Source organism: Diospyros lotus, chromosome 7, assembly GCF_014633365.1.
Source record: "Diospyros lotus cultivar Yz01 chromosome 7, ASM1463336v1, whole genome shotgun sequence".
NCBI classification, from domain to species: Eukaryota; Viridiplantae; Streptophyta; class Magnoliopsida; order Ericales; family Ebenaceae; genus Diospyros; species Diospyros lotus.
In genome coordinates, this window is record NC_068344.1 from 23,079,760 (window position 1) to 23,094,925 (window position 15,166).

Here is a 15,166-nt window from a genome sequence, read left to right on the forward strand (position 1 = left end):
TATCATGCATTTATGTATCTGTTTTTAAACCCTCACTAGAAGATTCATCTTCTAATTGGGTTATGTCGCTGAAACATTCAAGCGTTCCAGTTGAAACTTGCAGTATAGGTAAGGAAGTGGTTGAGTTGTGATCGCACGAGGTAACATGTCTGATGGATTCAGCATGTGGTTTCGCTATATTGATTCATCATGAAGAGATGGATATTCTTTAGTCTTATGTTCTGTTGAGGATTAGTCTTGTAAGATGTAAGTAAGTTATGCATTATTATTTGAGGTATTTAGTTGTTATCTCTGATAAATTAGTCTCCATGTATTTAAATATTGATGACATGACGTTAAACTATGGTATGATTTCCCATGTTATAAATAAAGTGAATTCGGTATGTACCATATTAGGTATCAATTATTGCTTCTGCATTTATGATGATTACTTGTTTTAGCTTATTGATTCGTATTTTGGTATGCTGAAAAAATAGAACGGAATTGTCGGTGAATGATTTATATTAAGTTATGTTGAAAATATATATATATATATATATCCTCGAAATTCCATGAGTTATTTAATGCCGAAAAAGCGGGGCATTACAGTTGGTATCAGAGCAAATTTTTATTTAGAGACTTAGAAAAGTCTGACTTTGAGATTAACTATTATTTCAATTGAGGATTTTCATAGCTAAACCCTAATTGGAGATTTAAGGAATAACAACTTGGGGACTTAAAGGGATCCGATATTGTTTGGACCAATTAGTAGGAACCCCATGTGGAGACTTAAAGGGAAAAGAGACTGATGGGTCGTAGAGAAAGAAATCCCTATTTAGAGATCTGTGGATTGGTAGTTGAACTCTTAGAGGTTATTGATTTGAAGATCTAACCTTGTTAAGTAATAGAACAATTGGTCGGATTGACTTAACCATTAAAGTTAGGATTCGTTCATATGATTCAGGTGTAAGGTTGACTCAATAATCATGACTATGGATTCAGGAGATTTAGAGACTATTGATTTGAGGTCATTAGTCGAAATCTTTATAATGAAAGATAAGATAACTTATGGTTATCAAAGATAATCAAATGATTAGTCTGATATGACATAGCCTAGACGATGAGTTAGGATTAGATGATAAGTATTTTTGAGGTTCATTTAGTGGCTCAAAAAATAAGATAAGAAATCCAAGGGATTGGATCAAGCGAGATACCGAAGATGGTCAAAATGATGATGTGTGAATTACGTCAATTAGGCTATAGTGGTGCAACCAATATGACTCGCAGAGACAGGACAAGGAAACCTAGTAGCATGGCAGCACTACTGGTTCGATGTTCGTAGTGATGGATCTGGATCTAGGGACCCATATGTAGAGAGCTGAGGGATGGTTTACGATAATGTATAGGAGACCCATCGACCGAGACATCATAGCAGACTATATGGGAGACGATCAGATGTTGAAGATCTGGGGCAACACAGTAGGGTTTGTACCTTGTATGGGGTCCAAGTTCTAATGGTTTAGGATGCGAAGTGTGCCACTAGTTTGTCGATCAAGATTAGGAGCCTAGAGAATCGATCCAAAGTAAGATGGATCGTATTAAGGAGACACAATCTAAGGAAGAAGAAATAAGTAATGTCTTGGATGAAAATTAAATAAAAATATATATACAATTAAATCCTATTAAATACCCCCACACTTAATATTTTGCTTGTCCTTAAGCAAAGCAAAGAAGAAATTAAAAATAAACATTTCATTTTTCCGCCAACAACGTATCAACGCATAATTAATCACAAAATTTTGTTACCATTCATATTATCATATCAATTCTAGGTCCAACATTAGAAATTGAAAGACTTAATCTTGCAAAATCACCACTTTTGCTTCCATCCATGCTTTAAAATTGATTTATGAAATCTTACAATTAACACAATTAAATCATGCAATAGTTTTCTTATAATCACTTTTCTTCACTACTACAAATATAAGGAGTAATAAGGATGAGTTTTTTTTTTTCTATCCTAGACATTACTTGGATTTTGACACGAATGTCAATATTTTGTGATGAAAACACCTAATTATTCCCTTAAATAATTGTTTAGGATGCATATGTATACTCATATTTTGAACTATCGTTTGACGTGAATAATGACCAGAATCATATTGTCAACCCCCAATTACTACTAAACAGCTCAAAAGTAGAAGTAGATATATAACAATAACATATTTTTTTTCTTTTTTCTTTTTTTCATCATCTTTTTTTACTTGAATTCTAGTTAGGCTTAGTTTTGAGAAATAATCACAATATTATTTTCACAATATTATTCTCACATAATCAATCATGCATAATAACAAAATCTCATGATTTTAGTCAAGAAGTATATATTTCAACAAATATGATAATTCGACATAATCAATTCATTTTCTTTAATACTGTTAAATTTAGAATCAATAATCAAATAAAACAATTCTCAATATTGAATTAACTATGCATTAAACCAATTTTAATATAGCAAACATGAATTCGGCTTATACATGAAAATAAAATATTTGTTTAAAACAAAATTCATCTTTCATGTAAATTATTCTTTTTTCTTTTTTTCAAGCAATCAAACAAGATATGGGAAATATTGGACTTCTCACCCGCACACTTAAATTAAACATTATCCTTAATGTTTAAAAGTAAGAAAAGAAGGGAAATAAAATGAATACTCCCCTAATGGTTGGCCAAGATTCAATAGTGGTTCGGGTTGGCGTAGATTCTCAAATTTCACACTCTTAGTAGCAGTAAGCTTGCTATCCCCAAAGTAGTGGGAGACCTGGACTTGGCAAAGAACAAACACAGACATAACGCAAAAAAAAAAAAAAAAAAAGCAAATAAAAAGAAAAATATGAAAAATAAACAAACTGAATAGTAGTTCTAATTTATAGTCTTTAGCTTAACTTTCTTGTGGAGCTTAATTGATTTTGTGGCGAAATGGTGGTCTTGTCCTTTTAAATGGTAGATATACCTCCAAGTGGCCGACGCACTCTTTAAGATTTTCATTTTCAAATTTAGTGCGACCAAATTGCATAATGCATGCCTCTAATGGAATTGTTTACTTCATCAAAACAAGAGTTTCATGTAAAAATTTATTCACATATTTATTGATCATAATTAAATAATATTTTTAATATTTTATATATGTTTGATTTAGAATTGTCTAATATTTTGAGTTTTCTTTGCATATATTTAAGTTTTAGTATTTCTTGTTATTTTATAAAAATACTGTTTGGTATTTGGTTTAAAAGAAAATAAAATAAAAAATAAAAATAAAAAGAAAGAAAAAAAATTATAAAATTAATTTTAAAATTAATACTATAAATTAATATTATAATTTAAATAAAAAATAAATATTATAATTAATAAGTATTATAATATAATTAAAGTTAATATAATTAGTAGTATATTATATATTATACTATTTATATAACGTGAACATGGGCTGTGTGTCCTATGTGTGATATATATATATATATATATAAATATATATATTATATTAATTTATGAATGAAGGTGGCGTGAATGTGTGGGTTAGGGTAGAGCTGCACATACATTTATATATATATAATAATGTGATGAAATAGTAAGAGGGGAGTTGGGCAGCGGCGCACAGAGATTGGAGAAGGCTGGGCGACGCACGGGCCGAAGGTAATTAAGGAGTTTGATAACAGAGGCTTGCCGCACATTGGTGAAGCAGCGGACAGAACAATTGGAGGAATTGGAAGCAGCGCAGCAACAAACTGCATTACAAAAAAATTGACATTTAGCAGTAATTCTTTTTGTATTTAGTGGCGGTTTTTACAAAAAAATTGACATTTAGCAGTAATTCTTTTTGTATTTAGTGGCGGTTTTTCCATCGCAGATACAGCCATCGCACAGTATTTAACGATGATTTTTAACAACTACTGGTATAACCACCGCTAAGTGATATTTTTAACGGTGGTTTGGAAACCGCCGCTAAAATTAATTGAATTTAATATTAAATTATTTAATTTAATATTAAATTTAATTATAAAAATAATTTAACGACAATTTTGGTAGTTTTTTGCAGTAGTTTTGAAACCGCTGCTATTTCCGTCTCTAAATCCGTCTCAAATTTGAGACGAATTTTTTCACAAAATGATTTTCCCGTAATTTAATAGAGATTTTGTGATGGATTTTTTCATCTCTAAATCTGTCTCAAATATAAATATAATTAAAAAATAATAATTTTTAAAAAATTTCAAAATTCAACCTAATAAACACAATATACGAACTAAAAAAAATCATTCATACAATACAATAAATCCATAAAGTAATACACATCATCCATAAATATTAAAAATACATTGTAAAATCTATCTATACTAATTACACATTTATAAATAGTAAAATGCATAATAAATTCTATCATCCATACAAATAACGAATCCTCTTAATAATCCGAAAGATCTAGGGGTGGTGATGATAAAGACGGCGACAGATGAGGCAATTTACCTTGAATGGCTGATAGGTGATTGTGAAAGGATTTCATAGCTGTCTTAATAGTTTCTTGAATCTGTTCTACCAAAGCTCGACGATGGTGGCAACCTACCTTTAATGGTGTGATGATGCCTGCTGTTATCGCGTCTGAAAATTAGCTTGTAAGCATCATAAATACATGAAATAAGTTGTATTATCAAAAAGTCTGTTAACCATAATAGAATAATATAAAAAGACATAAGTAATATATACTTACAAATTGCTTCGACAGCAAGGAAAAAAAAATGTTCATACAAAAATTGTTATTTCTTAAAAAATAATTAAGTAAAATAAAAATGATAAAAAATATTAAATATTACCAATTTTTTCTTATACTCTGACATGGGAATAGAACTACAAGCAAGCATATTGCCTCCGACATTTGAGACCTAATTTTTCTTTGCTTTCTCATACTTGTTTTCGAATTCTACAAAATTTCAATACTCCTTTTAAATTTAGACATCACTAAAGCAAATCATTTATCCCAAATAAATTCACAAAGCCCACAATGGACCCACCAATCACTTAAATGCAGTTCATATCAATTCATAATACAATCAAGAATATACAACTGCATTAACACGGTATTTCAAGAGTTAGAGAGATTCTCTCGTGTACATTTATAGATAATCCAAAGTATAACATATATAGAACAAGTTGCTGATATGCTCTATAAAAAAAGAAGAAGTTATTGTTAAATCTTACCAACAACAAATTTAGTAACGGATAAGAATATGGATAGAGATAAAAGAACAAATCTCATTAGGATTGCCTCTTAAGAGACTTTCCTCTAGTGGAATTAGGCATAGAAGGTGGCATGACATGATAAATAAAATTGTCTCAATGTTAATAACTTTGTCCGTGTAAACATAAGTCTGCTATATATCTATATCTGGAAATCTATATCTATATGTTCCATGTATGCAAATTACTTAGTAGCTTACACCATGCTTATTGATGCAGTGATTGTATTTGAATAATTGGAACATATTGTCACAACCATAAAACTTCTAATTTCTTAAAGAATACTATGCTAAGACAACATAATTAAACTTTCAAGTAACGAAAGCAAGTGAAGGCAATTCTCTTACCAACTAACAACTCGGCAACCTAAGGGAAATATTTTCCAAAAAAAATAAAATAGTTTGGACTAGTTAAGATCAAATTGGACTAGTTTAAATCGAATGAATACTCCTAAAGTAAACATCAAATTTGGCATTACGATGTAATATTAGATTTTTAATTTTTTAAAATATCATCTATTTATTAATTTATTTATTTTTTTAAGAAAATATAACAAATGAATAAGCTAATTCCTAATTTGATTTTATAACCTCCAAGACACAACAAATGAATAAGCGAAGTAACTCGATCGGGCTTAATTCACGGATTAAGCCTGGTCGGGTTCTTTTGGATTAAGCCCAATTGAGTTTTTTTAAAACTTACACTATTGCAAACCATCTAATTGTTGCCTATAGAGAATTCGATGGCTGTGGCTATGATTGTGGCAAGAGACGTTTGAAGTGAAGAGGGAGTTAAAAGAAAAAACCGAAAATGAAGTGACCATGCCATGGATTTGGGGAAGTGACCGACTGTCTGTCTCGCCGCCTGTTTCTCTGACAGTGGTTATGATACCTGTGAGGTGATGGGGGATGAGATGGTTTTTGGGAGAATATATTGAGTATTTGATCTCAACCATTGACACTGTTGGTGTTTTTTTAAATTTCATGTCTCGACCATATGAATTATGAATTTAAGTTAATTCATATATTTATGATTAATCAAACATTGTAATGCTTAATAAATCAAACAGAACACAATGCATTGCATTTATTGATTAATCAAACACAATGTAGATAAAGATAATACTAAATATATTATTAATCAAAGTCATGTTTGATGTATACTATATATAGAGAGATTCTTGTATATTATATAGAGAAATGTACATTCTGATCATATTAGATGTATTGTTATTTTTAATTCAAAAAGTTATTATAAAATTGTGTGATATAACAAGTTTTTTGAGATTTGATGTGTTTTTCTTGACTCTATCCTCAATCTAAAAATATTTATATCATTTTTTCAATATAAGAATAGTATTTATATATTCTTTAAATATTATTCAATTCAGTTTTAATATACTTTTTCACATTAAAAAAAATAATTCATATACTACTTCTTTTTAAAATTTGAAAGTGCCCCTTTCTCTCTCTCCTCTCTTTTTTTTCATTTTGTATATATTTAATAACTATTAAAAATAGTTAATTATTATACATTTAATATATATTTAAATTTATAAATTTTTATATAAATTAGTTTACATGTATATATATTTTATTTTATATTTTATGCACATGAAATATAATAATTTATATATTTAGAATTTAATTTCTATATCTATAGATAAAAAATTTACATTTTATAAATTAATATTTTAAAATTTTACATTTTATAAATTTGAGAGGGAAAAAAATTAATTGATAAATTAAAATTTTAATTGATAAATTTACATTTTATATATTAAATAAATTAATTGATAAATTTAAAATAAATAAATTATTTAATTTAATTGAATTAAATTAAATAAATTAATTGATATAAATAAATTAATTGATTAAAAAAATAAAAAAAATTAGATTATATTGTAAAATTTAATTTAATTTTTAAATTATTAAATTTTTTTAAAATTTATTTTTTGATTTTTTTAATTGCTGAATTTGGCGGCGATTTTGACCAAACCATCGCCAAATTTAATTTTTATTTTTTAATTTCTGAATTTTGCGACGGTTGATTAAACCACTGCAAAATTTATTTTTTAATTTTATTATTAATGAATTTTGCGATGGTTTTGACAAAATCGCTATTAAATTCAATTTTTTTGAATTTTTTTATTAATAAATTGGGTGACGGTTTTAATCAAAACCGCAGCAAAATTTATTTTTTAATTTTATTATTAATTAATTTTTGGCGGTCGCTAAATTCAATTTTTTTGATTTTTTGATTTATGAATTTGTCGGCGATTTTGTCAAAACGGCCGCTAAATTTAATTTTTTATTTTTTTACTTCTGAATTTTGCGACGGTTGTTTAAAATCGCTGCTAAATTTAATTTTATAATTTTAAATTAATTAATTTGACGACGATTTTTCAAAACCGTCCCAAAATGTTGAATAAAGTGCCGCAAAATACCATGTTTTGCGGCAATTTTGAAAACTGCCGCAATAAACCCGTTTTTTTGTAGTGCCGCGACCAATTAAATAGTGAAGAAGATTGGAGATTTTAATTTTGAATTAATTTTTTTAATTTTTTTGTTCTTGAATTTTAATTATGTTTTTTTGGAGTTTAATTATGATGATTTCTATTATTATGATTGACTAAATTTCTTGTTAGCTAAGGTAACGTGATAATCGCGAGATAATGTTGTGATTAATATTATTGTGGGTTAATTTGATTGATGTTTATTTTATGTGATTATGTGATATAGCTATTACTACTTTGATAGTCTGATCACCTGTTAAATGATTTTATGAACATAGATATACATGCCAAGTAATTCTATGTTAAGCTTTGCATATCACATAACTTGTATTGGATATTGAAACGGACCAAGTATGAATATTCATCTTTGCGATTTGCTTGAATTAGTAATTTGAGTTAGTGAATTTTACAAAACTTAATGCGTCGTTAATTAATTGATTTTACATGGACCAAGTGTAGAATTAGTAATTAGCGATAATTTTATTATACTTGGAGCAAAGGATAATAAATAAGTTATGAAATTACGCCGTCACATGTAAGTAAAATCCATCTAATTAGCTTATTTGGTAAGGATTACAACATTATCGTAGGTGAATCGAATACCTTAGCTATCTTATCTCTCTGTTTTAACCTGCTCGATTGCTCTTTATTTTGCTATTTTCGATACGCCGTATTCTTCTTACTTTATTTTGTAGTTTGTTGATATTATCTTTAATTCGATTTTTCTAGATAAAGAATAGGGTTGCTCCGTTTTGATACTTGTTTCGGCAGTCCCCGTGGGAACGATACTTTACTCATTCACTTTATTATTTGATCGACTGGTGCACTTGCCATTGCATTTTAGGCACATCAAAAACAAGGAACATAAAAACTCCACGGATCCTTTAGTTTTGGTAGAAGCTTATTTTGCAAAATGGCTTGTTGAGATGAGTTCTCGGCATGGTCGTCTTGATTTTTCTGTGTTATGCCTTGATCTTGCTTTTGCGTATCTAACATTGGTTCCTCAAGTTGTTGTTCCTCGATTCCTTGGTGAACTTGTGGTTCCTCAAGTTGTTCTCCACTCCTGAGGGTTATTGCTTTTACCTCTCTTGGATTTATTTCTGTGTTACTTGGCAAAGCCCCTTGTTGTCTAGCTGACAGTAAGTTGGCAAGCTGACCAACTTGTGTCTCTAAATTACGAATGTTAGCGTGTTGATTTTGCATTCTGGCTTCAGTGCTAGCTATAAACTTGGCCATCATTTCTTCTAGACTAGACTTCTTCTCTTATGGCTGATTAAATCTAGGAAGTGTCCTCGCCGAATTGTTAATATTGTTGCGCCAAAGAGAAATAGGGGCGATTCCTCCACGTAGGGTTGTATGTAGGTGCATAAGGATTATACTGTGGCCAATTGGAGTTCCCCTACATAACTTATAAATTCAGCCATATAAGATGGAACAAAAAGATTACCTTTTGGAACTCAGTACTATGATGTGTTCCCCCACATAACTCACAAAGGATTTGTGATTGCGTTGCTGCAACATTCAAAGAATCCATCTTTCGGTTAAGTGCTTGAATCTGTGCTGATAAAGCTGTGGATGGATCTACCTCATGGATCCCAGCAATTCTTTTCTGTTGTAACCTCTCAGTAGTCCGCTAATAATTGTTAGCAACCATCTTTTCCAACAATTCATAAGCTGCCTCAGGCATCTTACTCATAATGGTGCCACCAGCTGCTGCATCAATCACGGTACGGGTAGTGGCATTAAGACCATTATAAAATGTCTGAACTTGCAACCATATTGGCAAACCATGGTGTGGGCATCTCCGAAGCAATTCCTTGTACATCTCCCAAGCTTCATACAAAGATTCCATATCAAACTGCATAAAATTTGTGATGTCATTCCGAAGCTTTGTAGTCTTACATGGGGGGAAGAATTTACTTAAGAATTTTTGCGCCATCATGAACCAAGTTGTTATAGATCCAATGGGCAGTGAATTAAGCCAAGCCTTAGCCTTATCCTTTAGTGAGAAAGGAAACAACCACAAATGAATGGCAACATCAGTAACATCATTATGCTTGAAAGTGTCACATATCTCCAAAAGTTGGCAACGTGTGTATTTGGATCATCACTAGGCAACCCAAAAAATTGCACCATTTACTGGATCATTTGTATTATAATCAGTTTGATTCAAAATTGTTGGCTTGAATAGGTGGCCTCAAAATACTTCTTGTTATCCTATTGATCAAAGGTACTACATACTCACCAATTACATTATTTGAGATTTCTTATAATACTAGACATAACTAAATAAGGAATAGAATCTTCAACAAAATAACATGTATTAATTAGAGAAGATATTCACTTAATTACATGTACAATCTTTAATTATATTTGTGATAAATATTTTTATGTTGAATATATATACTTAATATGTTCTCCATACATATACATAGTGAGTTAAATTAATTGAATAATCTTTTAAATCTAAATATATGCTAATAAATAAATTAAAATAATTAATTGACATAATTCCTAACCTAACCATTTAAAATTAAAATAATTCAATAAAGTGGATTTTCTAGTGAATTTAGAAAACCCTACTTATTAATCAATTGAATTTTAGTTGTTTAATTTTTTTCTGATTGCACAATTTAAGGATTAATTTCTTTAAATAATCAATTGTCTAAATATACTCACCATCTTACTTGTATGTTAGTCATGAGTTACATAAAATCATGTATAGAAAAAAAATCAACCAACTCACTTACAACTTCCAAAGAACAATTGAATTTACAACCGAGGACAATAGGCACTAATAGCAGTTGTCACACCCCTAAGGACGAGCTATGGCGTGAAAAAGAATTTGAAAAAATTAATAGAACAATTGAAAGGGAGATATCAGATGGAAAGAACAGAAACAAGAAGAAAATAATACTCTAGAGAGAAAGAGATCACAGAAAGACAGAATTATGAAAAATTACAAAATATTTATCACTTCCAATCATGAAATCCAACATTAGGCTTAATATATAGGCTCAGAGCAACCATTTTAGCTATAAGATAAATGTTATAACCACTTTAGCTACAAGACAAAAAGAGAAAAATATCTTACCAACTTTTAGTTACAAAACAAATAGTGCTAATAGAAATTAAAAAAATAAAAAATAAAATCAAAATTACAAATACTACCCTTGAAATGTTACACAACTAAAGTAGACTTCCGGGTCAAAATTGGGCAGATACAACAAAATCAACTTTTCATTATTAGCCCTGGAACAAGGGCATATTTGATGGAACGTTGTCTTCAATTGGGTGCATCTGCAATATTTGGTTTTCCATTCGGAAAATCCCAGTAAAAGCGCTAGAGATTTTCATTTTCAGATTTTAGAGCCTCTCCAACTCGGTTTCTGCTTCTTGCACTCTTGATCACCTCCAGCCTTGAAATTCACTTTTCTTTTTCTTGGCAAAATGTTTGAGAAGTCGCAAAATCTGACATCAACCTGAAAAAAGGAATTTTTAAGACAAAACATTCAAGTTCATCATTTCCATAAAAGAACAAAAATCACAAGTCTCCATCCTTCTAAGTAGGGTTAGCTACATGAATTCAAGACTTTCAACCATCTTTATCGATGGCAATATCCTCTTTTAACTCCATTTGGATATGCAAGAATAAGTATATCATCTCAATCCAACAATATTCTCTTCTGCAATTAGTAGAAGTCGATAAGCCCAAGCTAATAATCCCCTTCATGGTGGAAAGGGGGTCAACTCCAATTTGAACTACATGGCACTTTTCAAATTGTGTCCTAGTATAAGCAATTGTCTTTCTTGAAGCATCATTTGGAATAGGTGTTGTAACATATTGTCTACATCAGTAGTACCTTTAAACAGTAGCTTCCCAATTACAAGTTTTTTTCCCACTAAAATTGGCTATACTTCCAAACATACTCAGCACCAACGATTAGCAGACACTAGAACAGGTTCTTCAAGTTTAACAGCAATTCTGCCCCAAATATGTTAAACAAAATGCAACATCCAAGGGAGCGAGGGATGAATATTCAGTTACAACAATCAGCCCATCGTTCATTTCTTGGTTGGCATGGCAGGAAAGACCTGAATCATGATTAAGGCATCAGGACCAGTGTTCAGAAAAGTTGCCTAGGCGGCCGCTGAGGCGTTAGGCGCCGCCTGGCCACTGCGAATTCATGCCAATTGGCGGCGCCGCCTAACTTTTTTTGCGATTCACTAGCCAAAACGAAGTCGTTTTGGCCAAAGCACAAAATGACGCCATTTGGCCTAATCAGTAAAATCCCCAAAGAAATCCACCCCCCCCCCCCCCCCTCCCCCCTCTCCCCCCTTTGCGTGATACTTCAACAGTGCTCAAAAAAAATCCTAAATCTCTAATTCTCCTCACTCTTCCAGTCTTCCCCCTTCGCCGTTGCCGCTACAGCCGCCATCTCTTACCATATGAAGTTGAGCCTGGTACAGGGCTCACTTGGGAAGTGGTTGGTGAAGCAAACGAGATGAGCTTCATGAAAATGATTTTCAATCAGAAGAAAAAGAAGAGCAAAAAATCAATGAATTTGATTTTGAGTCCGATGAAAATCATGTGTTGGAAGAATATGGAGAGGAAGAAGTCAAATTAGATAGTTAGATTCTTCAGATATGGTATGTATGTGCATTTGGGATAATATGAATTTTATTTAAATAATTTTACTTTGTTGCCTTTTAGTTGTTGGACAAACTTGTGAGCTGACACAGTTTACACATAATGCATTGTAGGTTTATGTTGCATTATTGCTGCTTCTGCCTTCTTGAACCCAGAATTGATCTACAATAGTTTATTTTCTCAATCCTAATTCCATTATTTCACTTGTCTTTCTAACTTTGATTTATTTTAAAAATAACATCAAATTACATCAAAAAAAAAAAAAAAAAAACAGTTTTCCTAGACAGTCTAGGCGCTAGGCCCCAATCTAGCACCCGACTAGTGCCTAGCACGTTTTAGAATACTAATCAGGATAGTTCTCATGGCAAACGCTTTAAGGCAGCAAAGGATAGGGCATCAGCATCATCGTCATCAGCATCATGAAATTTATAATGTCAACTGACATCTAAGTCACATTGCCAATACAAATCCATGCAAAAGAACAATTTGGAAGAATTTTACTCCGGATGGCCTTATTGTTGCCCTCTAGCTAAGGAATAATAAAATAAAGTTCTAACACCATGTTCATAAAAAGAAGTTTCATAAGGTGGTGGTGAATGAAAGATAATTGCTATGATTGTGTATCACATAGTTGATTTCAAAGAGATCTTCAATCAAGTGAAAAGGAAATAATAAAAGAGTAGAAAACAATAGTAACAAAACAAAGAACCTTCAAATGGAATTGGAGCCCAGGTTCTTTGAAGCTGCCTTTTGGATGACACTTCTATAATACTGCATAAATGGGGCATTGAGACTGCACTTTTCAAGCTGTGCATACACCATTTATTGAACTCAGCAAATGTTAAAGTTGTTAAATCCCAAGAGAGAATCATTAGCTAGAGTCAAAAAAACAAAGAAAAATAAAGAAAATAAAGGAAAAAAAAAGGCCAGACCTGAAGAAATAATTCAACAGATTGCTGATCCTTTGGTGAAAAGGCCACCTCATCTCTTTTTCTCTGCACGAACTCAACATTCTGCTCCACCTGCAGCACCACAAAATTGTTACAAAACTAACAATCATTAAACTATTGAAAACCAAATCAACAGATGTGTCAAATCTAGTAGGCTATCAAGTATGTGTTTTCTCCTAATTCATTTTTCACTCGCACAAAGCATTTCAATCCATTTTAATAGGATAAAAAACAAACATGCATTAACAACAATCAAGAAGCTGCCAAAATCTAATTTGTTTAACTTCTGTTGCCAGTTACACCCAGAATTTGGTAAGATCAATGTTAAGAGAATCATAGCAGAACCAGGTTCAACAGGAAAACAAAATCAACAATATCTGTAATCTTGTAGGCTATCAAGTATGTGTTTTCTCCTAACTCATATTTCACTCGCACAAAGCATTTAATGCCATTTAATAGCATAACAAAAAACATGCATTAACATAAAAAAAACTGCCAAAATATAATTTGTTGAACTTCTATTGTAAATTAGAGCCCAGAATTAGGTAAAGCCAATGTTAAGAGAAACAGACTGGACCAACCAGTTCAGTTGGAGCAGGGAACAGTCTGGTTCCAAGTAACCAATGGACCAGTCCCTTCCAACCAACCTTTTTTTATCTCTCTATTTTATTTGTAAATGGCGAAGATAACTATGATTTGTAAGATCTTAAAGGAATAGTTCACAAAAAAAAAAAAAAAAAAGATCTTCAAAGGAATTTATGTCACAACTCTTAATAAGTTCTGTGGTTCAAATCTTATTTAAAATACAGGACAACAGAATGAATAAATTTATAATGATATGGAATTAGGACTGTTGATGCATATAAAATTTTTGTAATTGTTGACTTGTAATATGGACATTTGATCTTTGATATTATTTTATTTTCTTCCTAAACTTGTGTTACTATTGTTGTATGGACTTTTTCTAATTGTAGTATAATATTACTTAATACATTTTTAAGACTATTATAGTATTCTATGATGAATTTTACTATTATTATTTGTCATATCTAAGTTCTAATTATTATGTATTTATTTATTTAGAAAAATTAAATCTTAGTTCAACCGCAGTCCAAGTCTTTGACACTCCCATTTCCAGTTTGATACCCTGATTCGAGTTTCATAACATTGGGTAACTGTAAGACTAGCCACTGAGAAATAATCTGATTGCATCATTTCAGGCCAAACACATCTGGACTAGTAGGTTGATTAAAATAAAGCCGAGTTACTCATCAAACTGAGCTCAGAAATAACCAAAGGATTGCACTGAGCTAGTTTACTGCAACTCTTGGTGGTAGGAGTTGGATTCTAGGACTGGCTTCAACAGACCACAACCTGTAACAAGCTCCCAATCAATAACTACAATGTAGCTCAGTAAGAACAAGCTAGTCAGGGAGGTTCATAATCTCCATAGCTTATTAACACCTGTAACAAGCTCCCAATCAATAACTACAATGTAGCTCAGTAAAACAGAACAAGCTAGTCAGGGAGATTCATAATCTCCATAGCTTATTAACAGACTCATAAGCTTCTGCTGTGCCACCTCAAGATATAATAAGGCTCGCATTTTTATTCGGAGGGTTTTGACGTACTCTCTTTTGCAATATACACTACAAGGAGTTTTAGCTTTGCAAGCCTACAAACCAGGAATTGATGCTTTAAATCCTTACATGAATGCTACATAGAGAGTCAGTGATGAGAAAATTTGCTTATATAGTTAAGCTGCCTCAGGATGCCCCCAGGAAT

General features: G+C 31.2%; 1 protein-coding gene and 1 non-coding gene across 5 annotated transcripts in view; one reads left to right on the top strand and one right to left on the bottom strand.

Moving 5' to 3' along the window:
- Window positions 1–9,564: 9,564 nt before the first annotated feature.
- LOC127807035 (small nucleolar RNA R71) lies at window positions 9,565–9,671 on the top strand. Its single transcript, XR_008024572.1, has one exon. It is a non-coding gene; the product is annotated as a small nucleolar RNA R71 (small nucleolar RNA).
- Window positions 9,672–10,792: 1,121 nt separating this feature from the next.
- Window positions 10,793–15,166, bottom strand: part of LOC127806381 (protein REBELOTE) — a 34,547-nt gene continuing 30,173 nt past the window's right edge. For all 4 annotated transcript variants that reach the window (XM_052343623.1, XM_052343622.1, XM_052343624.1 and 1 more), the window contains 3 exons: window positions 13,364–13,453; window positions 13,141–13,238; window positions 10,793–11,262 (listed from right to left, as the gene is read on the bottom strand). In XM_052343623.1, coding sequence (XP_052199583.1) covers window positions 13,143–13,238; window positions 13,364–13,453 — 186 coding nt within the window. In that variant the 3' untranslated portion in view covers window positions 10,793–11,262; window positions 13,141–13,142. The remainder of the gene's footprint in view (window positions 11,263–13,140; window positions 13,239–13,363; window positions 13,454–15,166) is intronic.